A 16,534-nucleotide genomic window follows, 5' to 3' on the forward strand; every position below is an offset into this window, starting at 1 on the left:
AAAAGGAAAATATATAAAATATTTAAAAAGAATTATTTATAATATATGATAAATATGTATATATATATATAATATATATATATATATATATAATTAAAGGACACATAAAGACGATAGAAAAAAAAAAAAAAAAAAAAAATACAAAAAAAAATAAAAAAATAATAAAAAAATAATATTAAAAAAAATATAATATAAAATAAAATAAATTCATTCTTAATGATTAATAAAATAATTGTTGGAAGAATTATTATTATATCATTTGAAGGATTAATATAAATTTGCTCAAGTAAATATTTATTATGGCATTAGAAATAGATATAGATAATGTAATATCAAAACTAATAGAAGTTCGTGGAACTAGACCAGGAAAAAATGTTAATTTGACAGAAAATGAAATAAAAATATTATGCTTATCAAGTAGAGAAATATTTTTAAACCAACCAATTTTATTAGAATTAGAAGCACCAATAAAAATATGTGGAGATATCCATGGACAGTTTTATGATTTGTTAAGGTTATTTGAATATGGTGGATTTCCACCCGATGCAAATTATCTATTTTTAGGTTAAAATAAAAAAAAATATATATAAATATATATAAATATATAAATATATATATATATATATATGTATATACATAAACGTTTTTATATATATCTATTTTTATATATATATAATTTATTTATATAGGTGATTATGTGGATAGAGGGAAACAAAGTTTAGAAACCATTTGTTTATTATTAGCATATAAAATAAAATATCCTGAAAATTTTTTTTTATTAAGAGGTAATCACGAATGTGCTTCAATAAATAGAATATACGGATTCTATGATGAATGTAAAAGAAGATATAGTGTGAAGCTGTGGAAAACTTTTATTGATTGCTTTAACTGCTTACCTGTGGCAGCTATAATTGACGAAAAAATTTTTTGTATGCATGGTGGTTTATCACCTGAATTAAATAATATGGAACAAATAAGGAAAATAACAAGGCCTACTGATGTTCCTGATAATGGTATTTTGACAAATGATATGAATAAATAAAATGAGGAAAATATTATGTATATAATATATATATATATATATATATTTATTTATTTATTTATTTTGATAGGTTTATTATGTGATTTATTGTGGTCTGATCCAGAAAAAGAAATTAATGGTTGGGGGGAGAATGATCGAGGAGTTTCTTTTACTTTCGGTCAAGATGTTGTTCATAACTTTTTAAGAAAACATGAATTAGATTTAATATGCAGGGCACATCAGGTATAAAATATTAAATAAATTTTATTTTTTTTTTTTCTATATGACTACTAATATGTGTTAATATATAATTGTTTGTATGAAAAATTTTTATATTCTATTTTAAGATATATATATATATATATATATATATATATGTATGTATGTATGAATATATTTACTATATATATATATTTTTTTTTTTTTTTTTTTTTTTATTTTTTTAATTAGGTCGTGGAGGATGGATATGAATTTTTTGCAAAGAGGCAATTAGTTACATTATTTTCTGCTCCTAATTATTGTGGAGAATTTGATAATGCCGGTGCAATGATGAGTGTCGACGAGACATTAATGTGTTCCTTTCAAGTATGATATAAGGAAATGAATATTAAATATACATAAATATATATATATAATGATATATTATAAATATATATAGAGAGAGAAAAAATATATTTTTATTTTTACATATATTTTATATTTTTACCTTTACATGTATTTATTTCTTTAGATTTTAAAACCAGTGGAAAAAAAGAAAGCAGCCAATTAAAAAAAAAAAATATATTACAAAACGTGGGGTCCTATTATATTAATTGTAAAATAATAACATTATTAATATACCTAATAAAAATTTTGATATATATGTTTTAATATATATTATCATATTTCTTTTTCTTTTTTTTTTTTTTTTTTTTTTTTTCTTTTTTTTTTTTTTTTAATTTATATTTGTTATAAGATATTGTTTTTGCACATGTTTATGTATATACACAATATATATATATATATATATATATTAAGGTATATATTTTTTCATAATTGTTTACTCAAATATATATATATATAATATATATATATATTATTTTTTTTTAACAAAACAAATATTATCTATAAAAGTAGTATTTTTCTTTTATCTGTTCTTTTTTTTTTTTTTTTTTTCCATTATATATATATATATTTTACATATTTATTTAGTTTTATATAAAATAGACGTATACATGTTTAAAATTTAGTTAAATAATATATAATATATATATATATCAACATATATATATATATATATATATATATAATGTTTTATATGTTTTAAAAAATATATATATTATATTCTAATATTTAAATTATTAATATGAATTTCATTTATGTATTTATTAAAAAAACATTTTAAACGAAAGAAATAAAAAAAAAAAAAATAATAAAAAAAATAAAACAGAATGAAACAAAATGAAATCAAATAAAACAAGAAAAGGAAAAATATTAAAATAAAATTGTTCATATGAAATAACAGATATATAATCAAATAAAATAATATCTTAATAATTTATATATGCAACATAACTTACACTATTTATATTTAATTTAGCCATGTATTTATTTTTTTTGAAATGAAAAATGAATGAAAATTATTAAGGGTATATTCATGTCTATTATGTAAAAAAAAATAAAAAATTACAACTAAAAAAATTAGGAAGAAGTAAACATATATAATATATGTATATATATATATATATATATATATATATATATATATATATGTTCATATATGAGTGCAATATTATAAATTATAGGTTAACAAAAAAGCAAGCTCCTTTTTTCTCATTTTGTTATTTCAAAAAGCTTTGACAAGTTCAGACATTTCTATAGGCACTTTCCATTGAGGTTTCAGTCCATACAATTTTAATATATATTCTAATAAGAGATGACAGACCTAAAAAAAAAAAAAAAAAAAAAAATGAAATAAATGAAATAACATTAATGATTTAACACTATCTTATGATACACACAGTAGACATTATGACAAAATAATATATCCTCATATAAATAAAAAAATATAACAAATTATATATTTTTTCTTTTTTCTTTTACATCTGCTCCTTTAAATATGTCAGATAAAAGTATAGTTATAGATAAATCAATTTCTGGAAATGATAAAGCCAAACATCCTGAAAAATCTGATTGTCCATATCCTACAATTTTTTTTTTTTTATTATAAATTTTTTTTTTTTTTGAAGATACATTTTTTGTTTTATATTTGTTTTTGTTTTTTTTTTTATATAAATTAAATTCATCATTAATATCAGCATTATATTCACATTCAAAAAGTTGAAATCCCATACCCCATGTTCTACTCATAGCTCCAGTTAATATTAAAGCTTCTATACTTTTATCGATAGTATATTTTTTTCTTATTTTATTAATAATATATGATGGAAAAAAAAATTGGTTATTAACAAATGCAAATAATTTACATAATGCCTTAGCAGTAAATCTACCATTTATTGGAATAAATTTATCTAGTATTTTTTTAGAATCATAAATTAAAGGATCCAGAATATATGGTTTTGAATGCATTAATTGGAATAATGATATATATTTATTATATTGCTTAATATTAAAATTATCTACATACATTTTAAGTTTATTATCAAAATTTTTATTTTCATTTAATGATTTCTCTTGATCATTCTTTATATTATTACTACTATTATTCATATAATTATTTTTATTATTTTTATTTTTTTCTTCATTTTCATTTTCTTTATTATTAGTTGTTGCTTTTTTTGATACTTTTCCATTCGATTTTAACATTTCTAATTGATTATTTAGATCTTCTTGTGTTACGTTATCTAATACATTAATGTTTCTTCTTGCAAATGCTAGTCTCCAATATACATCTGTTTTTTTATTAATAGTATGATATTCTTTTGAAATAACTCCTTTTTTATTTTGATTATATAACTTATTCATAATTAGATATGTTTCTAATCTTTTTTTCCTTTCATTAAATCGTCGTAACTCTTTCATTTCTCTTCTAGTTTTCTTTTTATCATAAAATATATAATCTTTTATATTTGGATTATTTTCATCATGATAATTATTATATTCAACCATATGCTCATCATAATCTGTATCATCTTGATCATAATAATTAGTAGAATCTGTTTCAGTATCACTAAACATTTCTATATTATCTGAGTAATCATTCATATATATGTTTTGTTTATTCTTTTTTTTCATAAGATTATTATTTTGTTTTTTTAATATTTGGTATTTATATTCTATTAATTTTTTCAACAATTCTTGATCTTTTTTAGTAACCTTTTTTATAAGTTCTTCGCTATCTTGAATAAATTCGTATTTGTCATCGTTTGTTATTTTTTCTTCAATATTTGTATTTTGTTCAATATTTTTATTCTCTTCAATATTTGTATTTTGTTCAATAGTTTTATTCTCTTCAATAATTTTATTTTCTTCCATATTTTTATTCTCTTCAATAGTTTTATTTTCTTCCATATTTTTATTCTCTTCAATAATTTTATTTTCTTCCATATTTTTATTCTCTTCCATATTTTTATTCTCTTCCATATTTTTATTGTCCTCACTAATTTTATTGTCCTCATTAATTTTTTTGTCTTCACTAATTTTTTTGTCCTCACTAATTTTATTGTCTTCATCTTTTTTACTCTCCTGAGTTATTTTACACTCTTCAATTGTTTTATTCTCTACATCATATTTTTTCTCTACATGTTGCTTTTGTTTTATATTTCTTATAAATGCCTCATTTGCCTCTCTTATATGATCACTTGTTTTTTTTATATGATCTTTTAACTCTTTAATATATTCAAAGAGCTTTTTATATTTTTTATTTCTCTTATGATATTTATTATACTTTTCTTTCAATACACTATTTGCTGATTCTTCACCACTAGTTTTTGTATCTACATTGTCAAATAATTTCCTGATATTTTTATCAAAATTATATTTATAATATTTTCTTCTTTCTTCTAAATTATAAAAATAATTATCTTCATTACTTAAGCATTTCACTTCTTTTTTCTTTTTTGTCTTATTATTTTTATCTTGAAAAGTATTCAATATAGTGTTTGTAAAAAAACTCATTTTGTTAGTATTATTGGCTTCATTATTATTATTATTTATATTATTATTTATATTATTATCATTATAATCATCATATTTTATGACGACACCATTAGCATTCATATAATTTGCACTCTTCTTATTATTAATATAATAGTTTAAATAATTCATACTACTGTTACTATAATTATTTATATTATTTATATTTTCCATATATGATTTTTTCATCTCATTATGTGATTCATTTCTGCAGTCACTATAACTGTGTGATCTTTTTTCTCTTTCTTCAATTAAAAATAACTCATCTTTTTTATTCTTAAAAAGTGTTCCTTTCTGATTCGATAATGTTACTCTATTAAATTTATTCATATTAAATTTTTTATCATGATTTTCTTTTAATATATCTTTATTGCTATTATAATTATAAGCATAAGGGTTACCCATCATAATGTTATTATTATTATTATTATTATTATTATTATTATTATAACTATTATTCTTTTTATTATCATTGTGACTATAATTTATAGTATCATTATTTGTATTATTATTTAGATTATTATCTGTATTGTTGTAGTTTCTTATTTTACTACTATTCTTACTATTACTATGACTATTATAAAAGCTATTATAAAAACTATTATTGTAACAACTATTATTCAAACTATTACTTTCACACATATTATTATCTACACAATTAGCTTCTATATTTTTATGATCTAAGTTACTTTCTATATTATCATTTTTCTTGGGTGAAAGGAAAAAATTTTTCAAAAAAGTATTTTCATTATTTTCATACATATTTTTTATAGAATCATTTATTTTCTTTGTTTTTAATTTTAAATTATCTACATGATTTAAAAATTTATTTTTAAAACTAAACGATTCTTTATTTCTTAACGTACTTTCAAGAAGATCATTTGTATCTAGTTTTTTTTCATTATCTATAATTTCATTATTTATTAAAATATTCATTTTATTATTTATATTTATATTTATATTAGATTGGTTTTCATTTAAAGGATCCTTTGATATTTCAATTTTATTATTACAACATTCATTATCTTCTTTCTCTTCTATAATGTCATGATAAACATCGTTTGTTTTTACATTATTATCATCATTATTTTGTTCAACTATATCTTCAAATTTTTCACCTACGTCTTCAAAATTTTCACCTACGTCTTCATATTTTTCACCTATGTCTTCATATTTTTCACCTATGTCTTCATATTTTTCACCTATGTCTTCATATTTTTCACCTACGTCTTCAAAATTTTCAACTATGTCTTCATACCTTTCAACTGTGTCTTCATACCTTTCACCTATGTCTTCATACTTTTTATCTTTCTGATCATTTGGTTGTTCCTTCTTTTCATTTGATTGGTCTCTTTCGTCATTTTTATCAACATTCTTCATTTGTTCCTTATCACGTTTCTCAAAATCCACTTTGGTTTTGCTTCCCTTCTGATCCTTCTTATCCTTATTTTTTTTTTTCTCCTTCTTACTAACATCTACAAATAAAAGAAATATATATATATATATATATATATATATATATATATATATTATTCATTTATATAGATATATTTATTTTTTCATTTTATGTGTTACCTTTCATTTTTTTCCTTGAATAATAGACATCAACACTTATGCTTCTCTTTTTTGATAATATTTTTTCATTACTATCAAAAATTTTTTTTTTGTTGGATATTTTATTCTTTAAATTAATATTTTCAAACTTTAAAAGTTCAGAATTCATAATATGGAAATTCATATCATCATTTATATCTTCGATCATATTAGAAATAGTATTAGACTTTTTAAATTTCTTACCACCAATAAAAGAAGTTGATTTGTATTCATTATTTTTTAAAGTATTTGATGTAAAATCCTTCATCATATTAGGCCATTTATCTAATCCAGTAGATTTTTTATCAATAATAACAGATTTTTTATCAATAACAACAGATTTTTTATCTGTCATATTTGTTTTTTTATCTTTTATATATTTTTTTGTTTTATCTAAATTTATATTGGTACCACCACTGGTATTTAAATTAGTTTGATTGTTCACGTTTTTCTTTTTTGAATCTTCTTGTTTTTGATTTTTCAATAATTCTGAAGGTATAGGTACGAACATTTCTTCACTCAAATTTAATGGTTTTACTATATATTTATATATATACTCATAATAATGTAATCCTGATATATTATGTATTAGCTCAGATATAATATATGTATCAATTAAATATAAATACTCTCCATATTTAGATGTCTTATCTGATGTCTTATAATGTTTCGAATTCTCAATCATGTTTATCATTTGATCATAATCTATAAATTTGCTTAGCGTTATTTTATCATGGAAAGGTTTCTTAATAAAACACTTTAAAGTTAATATATCTTTTATAGTTATATTTTTTTTATTATTACATATAAAACCATCCCAGTAATTACAAATATGATCGTTAATGATATTTTTGAAATTTCGTATTTGTTTGCTTTCTATACTTTTTATAAAGTTTTTTTCATCAATATAACTTTGTTTCTTTTTCATTAAAGTATCCATTTTATTATATGATTTGTTTGGATATATATTTGTATTCTCCTTTATATCTTTATTACACTTAATAGTTTTATTATCATGTTGATGTTCACCATGTTCAGTGTGATGTATATTATCTTTTCCTTTATATTTATCATCCTTTTTGCTTTCGCTTATACAACTAACCTTACTATCATTTTGTATATCACCATCATTAATTTCTTTATATTGAATGTCATCCTCTATCCTTTCAATCATACTCTTGTAACTGTTCCTACTCATACTACTAATCCAACTAACATTATTATTATAACTATTGTAACTATCAAAACTTATAAAACTATTAACAGATAAAGGATTTATATCCTTACTCTCACCAAACTCTTCACATTTAATTGTATTTTCATTAATATTAGCAGAAAAATAATCGTTTTCGATTTTATTAATTTCATTTAATTTTTCTGTAATATAATTATTTTCATTGTCTGTTTTATTATCATCAGCAACTTCATCCTCTACTTCATCTTGTTCGTCTTTTTCAGGTTTATTATTATCATTCATATTAGATGTTTTGTCATTTGCATGTATTATATTTTTATTTATTTCGTTTAATCTATTCATATTGTTATCCTTATTATTGTCCTTACTATTGTCATTATTTATTTCCTTATTATTTTCTTGACTTTTACCCTTATCCTTTTGATTTATCTTAATTTTAATCTTTTCATCGGATTGATTTTTTTCCTTTGCACTGGATTTAATTTTTATCTTTTCACTTATTTTTTCTTGAATTTTTTGACTTATCTTTTCACCGAGTTTATCTTTTTTCTTATCCATACCGAGAAGAATACTTTCACCTGATGTTTGTTCATTCACTGAATTACAAATAAGATGATAAAGAGCTATATTTAAAATAATTTTGTTTAATGAATATCCATTAAATAAAGAATGTTTAGTTATAGGTCTTTTATCTGTAGTACTTGTAATACCTACACATGTATTAACAACTAACTTTTTTTTATGTATAATGGCTACTTGACATCCTAATATTTTTTTTTTTTCAAATAATGTTTTTAAAAATTGATGAATTCTTTTTTCTATATATGTATTTGGACATTTATCTATTGGTATTGTGTGTATACTATTATTTATAGGTATATATATTTTTTCTAAAGCTTCTTTAGCTCTTCTTGAAAATATATTTAAATAATTAATTTTTACATTTAATTGAGTACATAATCCATGTAATAATGATGCAACTCTCATAAAAAATATAATATCTTTAGGCACATCACTTATTGGATTTTTATCAATAACATCTTTTTTTTCAATATTTTTTAATATTTCCATATTCTTACTTTTATTCGTTTCATCAACAGTATTAGCAGTACTACTTTCCTTTTCTCCTTCAGTGCTTTTAATTTTAGATTCTTCTAGTTTACTTAAAAAATATGTTTTTAAATTGTCAATATATATTTCAGGGTCGTATGTAAAATCTTCTTTAAAGCAGAAACCCATATCTTCAAAGGCTTCTATAATATTTAATACATTCATACAACTAATATTATAAACTAATTTACAAAACGCAAATTTCATAACACTATCTAATTGTTTGATTAAACCCCAATCGATAATAACAGGTACAAAATTGTATTTCGAATATTTTCTTTTTTTTAAATTTGAATCTTTGCATTTGGATTTGTATATATTATCATCATTATTGGTATTATCACAATTTTTTGTATTATCACAATTTTTTGTATTATCACAATTTTTTATATTATCACAATTTTTTGTATTATCACAATTTTTTGTATTATCATTTTTATGGTTACTTTCATTACCTTTAACCATTTTATCATTTCCTTTATCCTGTATTTCCAAATTTGTCTCCGTTTTCATCTTGACTAACTCCTCCATATTGTTCACAAAAGAAAACATTGTTGTTTCTCTAGATTCCATAATACTATTATCGCTAGCTTTGTTAAAATCCCTATTTTGTGTTTTCCTACTTGTCGCAATAGATGTTACTCCACTTCTTGAATGATCACATGATATATATTCATGTGATCTAGATAGACAATTTTTCATATGATCTAAACCATCACTCATATTTTCTTTCAAAATATATTCATAATCTTCTTGATTCATTTTATCTGAATCTACATCTTGATTAAGTGAATAATCAACAAAACTAAAAGATTTATGAAAAGGATTAGAAAAATTATTAGGAGCTCTCATTTTATCAATATTATATCTTGAATCAACAAAATTATCTATCATTGAAGCATTCGATGAAGATACGCTTTTAGAGAAGCTTGTAAATTTTATTATATTTTTCATATCACTACTATTATTTTGTAATTTAGGATTATTTGTTATTATATCCTCATTTTTATTTTCACAATAATTTATATCATTATTATATTTATTTTTTTTTTCTTTATTTATTTCTATATTTTGTTTTTTTTTTTTTTTATGTCTTCTTAACTTTTTCTTAGAATTAATATTACTTTTATTATAATTATTTTTCTTCTTTTTCATAGATATATTTTCATTTTTCATTTTCAAGTTATTAATTTTATCTTTACTACTTTTTATATTACTATTTTCTCTTTTCTTTTTTCTTTTTTTTTTCTTTTCTTCCATCATAACTAATATATTTCCTGGATGTGGATCACCATGAAAAAAACCATCATTATGTATTTGATAAGCAAAATAATCAATAATTTTATAGACCATTTTATATGTATCCACATTATATTTTTTAAGTAATTCAGTATCTGTTATTTTAAATCCTTTAATATATTCCATAACTAATACCTTAGATGTTGTATGAGCACAATATATTTTAGGTATTTTTACAGGAATTCCTGATTTTTTAAAACTGTTATATGCTAACAATTGGTGATATAATTCATATTTATAATTTAATTCTCTAGAAGCAGAATCTTGCCATTCATCTATAAAATCTGTAAAATAAAAATTCTTATCTATTAATCCAAATGCCCAAGACACTTTTTTTAAAGTACTTATATCTGATGACAAAAACTGATCTATTCCTTCATGTTGAATTTTTATTATCACATTATAATCGTTAGGTTTTCTACTATCTATATCGCATATATGTTTATCATATTTTTTTAATTTCGCTTTGTGAACTTGTCCAATAGAAGCGCTAGCTAGCGGTTCCTTATCGATGTGTTCAAACATTTCATAAATGTTACCTAACAAGTAAACAAAAAAAAAAAAATAAATAAATAAATTAATACATACATAAATAGAAAGACACAAATATATGTATATTAAAAATATACACTTTTTTTTTTTTTTTTTTTGTTTTGTTTTGTTTTGTTTTGTTTTATTTTTCTTTTTTTTTTTTTTTTTTTTTTTTTTAAATTACCTAATTCCTTTTTTAAAATATTTTCTATTTTATCAAATGAAGAGGTAGGCATCATATCCTGCAGCTTAGTAAATTTTTCTATATAAGCGACAGGCATGATGTTTTCTTGGGTACTTAAAAATTGTCCTACTTTAACCCACCAACCTATTTATAATAAATAAATAAATGAAAATAAAATATACTTATAGTGCTATATTTTTTATTACATATGAAAAATATACAACACATTAATGTATTATATATTTATATTTATTTATTTTTATTTTTTTTATTGTTGTTGATTTTTATAATATGCTTTACCTCTTAATTCATATATATTATTTAACATCTTTGTAGCAAACTCTTCATGCTTCTTCTCCCAGTATTCATTTTTTTTCTCTATTGGCATTTTTTTAGATTTCCTCAGAGCGTTCTTATATTCCATATACAGACTACTACAGTACCATATTGTCTAAAAGGTATAAAATAAATAAATAAATAAATAAATAAAATATAGCAATGTAATATAATTAATTCTAATATATATATATATATATTTATTTATTTATTTATTTAATCTTATGTCTTAATTTTTTCTTTTTCTTGTTTTTTTCCTACCCGAATTCTACGATTCCACTGATCATACTGATTCATTTTTCTCTAAAATTTGCACACAACTTATTCTATTAAAAGAACAAGTAAACAAATAAATAAAGAGGTCTTTCTTTTCTTTTTTTTAGAAATAAAAAAAGAAAAAAAAGTGAAACACACCAAAATATGTGTTCACATTTATCAATTGGTTTAATTAATAAATTTTTTAAAAGGATAAAAATGGACAGAATGTAAGAACATCATATTTTTTCCTCTTCAAAAATATATGTACATATATATATATATTTATTATTTATATGTATACAAATATACTGTTATAAATTTTTATATAGAAAAAAAAAAAAAAAAAAAAAAAATAAATAAATTAAAACAATAAATTATAAAAATTTACAAAAAAAATTACTTTAGTATTATAATTATACCATATCATACAATTTTTTTTTTTTTTTTAAATCATAAATATATATATATATATATGTATATTCATTTATATGATAAATATATAAATTTATAAAAATTTATATATACATATATATATATATATATATATATATATAATCAGAAACCGTTTATATGAATGAACACATTTTTCACATAACGGTATATTATTTTTAAAATATGTAAAAACAAAAAAAAAAAAAAAAAAGAATATAAATAAATAAATGAAGGTAAAATATAATAAAATAAAAAATGAAACAAATGTGAAAATATTTATATATTATGTGTAACAGGAATATAAAAATATATATATGTATATATATTTATTGCATTTACAATATAATATTATAAATATGCACAGTAAAATATAAAAATTTGAAGGAAATAATAACACTCAATGAAATCATTATATTAATTATAAATTTTTACAATTCAACAGAAGTATAATATAAATTTATATATCATTCTTTAACATAGAATAAAATAAAATCACATAAAAAATTATTCGTTTCATTTTTTGTGTTTTTTCTTAATTTCTACATAATCATATATTATATAATATTTATATGTACACTATAAATTAATAATATAAAAAAAAAAAAAAAAAGATATTTATATCTGAAGATTTTAATGAAATATATATATATATGTATTATTTTACTTGTTTATCATTTTTTTTTTTTTTGTTTGATTAGACTTTTTCATATTATATTATATATATATATATATAATAAAAGGCGCATTCTTTAAAATATATTTAAAAAAAAAAAAAAAAAATTTATACGTTATCAAAAATTTTTATATTTTTATTTTATTTATTTTCCAAAAATAAATGGAAATATATGTATCAAAAATACTTAAAACATTCAGATTGTAAAAATATATTTATATATATATATATATATTTATATATGTATGTAAGAAATTAAAGTAATAACTACACACATTTATAAAAAAGTATAATAAAAATTAAAATAAAATAATAATCAAATATAAGTTTATTTACATGTAAAACAAAACTAAATAGAAAAAAATAAAAAATATATAAAAAAAAAAAAAAAAGAATACGAAATTGTATATGTTTTAAGTCTTTTAACTACATAATGTATAAAATAAGAATATTTATATAATAGTTAATTTTTTTTTTTTTTTTTTTTTGATATATGAAAAGATTGATCCATATTATCATATTTACAAACATATTAATATTATATATATATATATATATATTTATATATATATTCAATTAAAATACAAGAATTAAAATATCGATTGAATTCTATATCAAGCATAAAAATTAAAACATTAATATGAAATATAAAAATATAATAATATATTCATATATAGAATAAACGAAAAAAATAATATTATATAATACATTAAAAAAAAAAAAAAATACATAAATTTATTTATATAATAATATATATAATATAAATATATATTATACATATATATTTCATATATTTATCTATTTTATGTTCTCAAAAATGTATAAAGTTTAAATTAAATATTAATAATGTATTTTGATTTTATTTATTTTATTTTTTAGTTATTTTGTATGATGAACATATATATTTATTATATATATATAATACATATATACAATATATAAATCCAACATTATATAGATAATAAAAAAAAAATATATATATATATAATATATATATATAAATATATTTATTTATATGTATGTATTAAAAAATATGCACAGTATTATTTCTATTTTTTATTATTATTATTTCGTAATAACTATATAATGTTATAAAAACAAACAAAATTTGTATGAATAAATATTTGAAAAAATATTTTTATTTTTCAAAATAAATATATATAGAAAGTGATTGAAATATATATATATTTTTTATTTTCTATAAAAGAATATAAAAATAAGGAAATAAATTATTATTTTTCCATTTAAATAAATATATAAAAAAAAAATTAAAATTTACTTTTTGATTTATATCCTATGATTGTAAAAAAAATGTATAAATCAATGTAAATATATTTCCAAAAAGATATTTAGGAAATATCTTTCTTTATTATATTATTATTGTTTTATTATTATTATTTTATTATTATTTTTTTTTATTTTTTTTTTTTTCCCCAAATGGCTAGTTGAAAAAAATAATTAAATGAAATAAAATATTATACACAAAATATATGTTTATAAATATGGCAAATTAATGAAAATAATCATACATATAAAATATATATATATATTAAAGCAAAATAAATAATCCATTAAACAACAAAGTTGTCATATATATATGTATACATTATATTCTGCTCTTTTAAATTTTTTTTTTTTTTTTTTGTAATTTTCGTAAGAATGATAACGAGTACATATCACCCTGGAGAAAAAATTGAGAATGAATTTTTGAAGGAAAAGATTCGCTCAAAAATTAACGAAATGCTAAAATGGAAAAGGAGAGGTTTTCCAGGTTGTAATCCTGTTTCTTTAACAAATCATAATATAAAAAATTTATTTACTAAAGATTATTTAATATGTGAGAAAACAGATGGAGTACGCTACTTTTTGTTTATAGCATCAAATACAACATTTTTAATTGATAGAAATTATGAAATTTTTAAGAATGATATGCATATACCAACTTTAGAAGATTTATCCAAAAAACAACAACTAACTTTATTAGATGGAGAGTTAGTTGAAGATATTATATATAATAAAAAAACTGGAGTAGAAGAAAAAAAAATTGTTTATTTAATTTATGATGGTTTATATATACAAAGAAAAGATATAACAAATTTATCTTATTTTGAGAGATTAACAAATGTGTATAATTATGTTATAACACCTTTAAAAAAATATAAAAAATCGCAAAAAAAAAAAAAAATAAAAAATAATTTACAATCTAATAATGAAAATGAATCTCTATATATTGAACTTGATGAAAAAGATAACACTAAAAAAAGAAAAAGTAATTTAAATAATATCTTAGCAGAAGAAGAAAAGGTATTGATATCTCAAAATAAAAATGACCATCCACATATTAATAATAAAAATGGGAATACTCTTGATATGAATAATTTTAATATGGATAATTCTAATATGGATAATTCTAATGTGGATAATTCTAATATTAATAATATTAATATGAATCAGAAACTAAATAATCCTAATGAAAAAAATAATTTAATAATGAATCATGCAATTCTTAGCGAAGAAAATAATAATACTATAAAAAACATCGAAACGAATGATAATATTAATACTTTAAATAATTGTAACTTTCTGTTGTGTAAACGAGAAGAACATAGAGAAGAAAAAGAAGATGAGGAAGAAGAAGAAGAAGAAGAAGAAGAAGAAGATGAACGTTCGTTTTCATCTGATGATACTGCTTCAACAATTCATGAGGAAGAAATTCCTTTTGAAATATATTTAAAAGATTTTTATCCAATAGAAAAAATATGTGAACTTATAAAAATTATGAAAAAGCTACCTCATTATTCTGATGGTATTATTTTTACACCTTTACATTCACCATATATAACAGGTAATTTTTATCAACTCCTAAAATGGAAACCTCTAAATTTAAATACTGTCGATTTTGGCATAGAAACTATATACGATGAATATAATATTCCTAGTAAATTTGAACTCTTTATATCTATAAACGGGGTAAGGACATCTTATAAATGTTATCTTGCTGAGTATGGAGATGTCTACAAAGAATTGTTACAATTGGCTATTTCAAATAAAATATCACATTATATTATTGAATGTTATTATGTATCCAAAAATATCTTCTCAATTTGTAAAGGTGAAAATGGTAAGGAACAAAAAGTAGAAGGAGGGTGGATAGCTCAAAAAATAAGATTCGATAAAAATATTCCAAATGATATATCAACACTAAATAAAGTTATACAAAGTATACTTGATAATATTACTATAGATTCGTTAATCAAAGAAATATCGAGAAATAGAAAAGGAAAATAAAAAAAAAAAAAAAAAAAAAATTTTAAATATTCCCTATAAGGTGTATAAACACCTTTATTTGGTATATATATATATATATATATTTATATATATATATATTTTTTTTTTTTTTGTCTTAAAACAAATACCTTCATGATCTATAAATGGATCTTTTATAAATTTTTAAGTTAATTCTATTTACTACCATTTTAATTTTTTATTTTTTACTTTTTATTTTTTTTTGTAAAATTTATTTTTTTGTGCCCGTTGTGTTCATATTAAAAAAATAAATAAATAAAATATAAATACAAACATAAATTTTTATCTTTAAAACTGATAAATTTTAAAACATTGTATATTAATATATATAAATATATATATATATTAACAAATTCATAGGTATAAGTATGACCAATTGGTCAATATCATATAATAAATTACACAAACATCTTAGGAATAAAAATTTAGAAAAAAATTGATTCGATTGGATTGCATTGGTTT

General features: G+C 19.2%; 3 protein-coding genes across 3 annotated transcripts; 2 read left to right on the top strand and 1 right to left on the bottom strand.

Moving 5' to 3' along the window:
• Positions 1 to 299: 299 nt before the first annotated feature.
• Positions 300 to 1,790, top strand: PGSY75_1414400 (serine/threonine protein phosphatase PP1; the record flags this gene model as incomplete). Its single annotated transcript, XM_018787849.1, has 5 exons — positions 300 to 564; positions 690 to 1,013; positions 1,113 to 1,264; positions 1,472 to 1,606; positions 1,752 to 1,790. 5 exons carry the CDS (start codon positions 300 to 302, stop codon positions 1,788 to 1,790), a joined length of 915 nt encoding a protein of 304 aa, XP_018639221.1.
• Positions 1,791 to 2,846: 1,056 nt separating this feature from the next.
• Positions 2,847 to 11,700, bottom strand: PGSY75_1414500 (putative atypical protein kinase, ABC-1 family; the record flags this gene model as incomplete). Its single annotated transcript, XM_018787850.1, has 6 exons — positions 2,847 to 2,945; positions 3,104 to 6,564; positions 6,731 to 10,891; positions 11,068 to 11,211; positions 11,368 to 11,518; positions 11,665 to 11,700. The coding sequence occupies 6 exons, from the start codon at positions 11,698 to 11,700 to the stop codon at positions 2,847 to 2,849; spliced, it is 8,052 nt and encodes a 2,683-aa protein (XP_018639222.1).
• Positions 11,701 to 14,425: 2,725 nt separating this feature from the next.
• Positions 14,426 to 16,054, top strand: PGSY75_1414600 (RNA guanylyltransferase; the record flags this gene model as incomplete). The annotated part of the gene is made up of 1 exon (XM_018787851.1): positions 14,426 to 16,054. The coding sequence occupies one exon, from the start codon at positions 14,426 to 14,428 to the stop codon at positions 16,052 to 16,054; it is 1,629 nt and encodes a 542-aa protein (XP_018639223.1).
• Between the last annotated feature and the right edge of the window lie 480 nt (positions 16,055 to 16,534).

The sequence above is a fragment of the Plasmodium gaboni genome, chromosome 14 (genome assembly GCF_001602025.1).
Source record: "Plasmodium gaboni strain SY75 chromosome 14, whole genome shotgun sequence".
NCBI lineage: Eukaryota > Apicomplexa > Aconoidasida > Haemosporida > Plasmodiidae > Plasmodium > Plasmodium gaboni.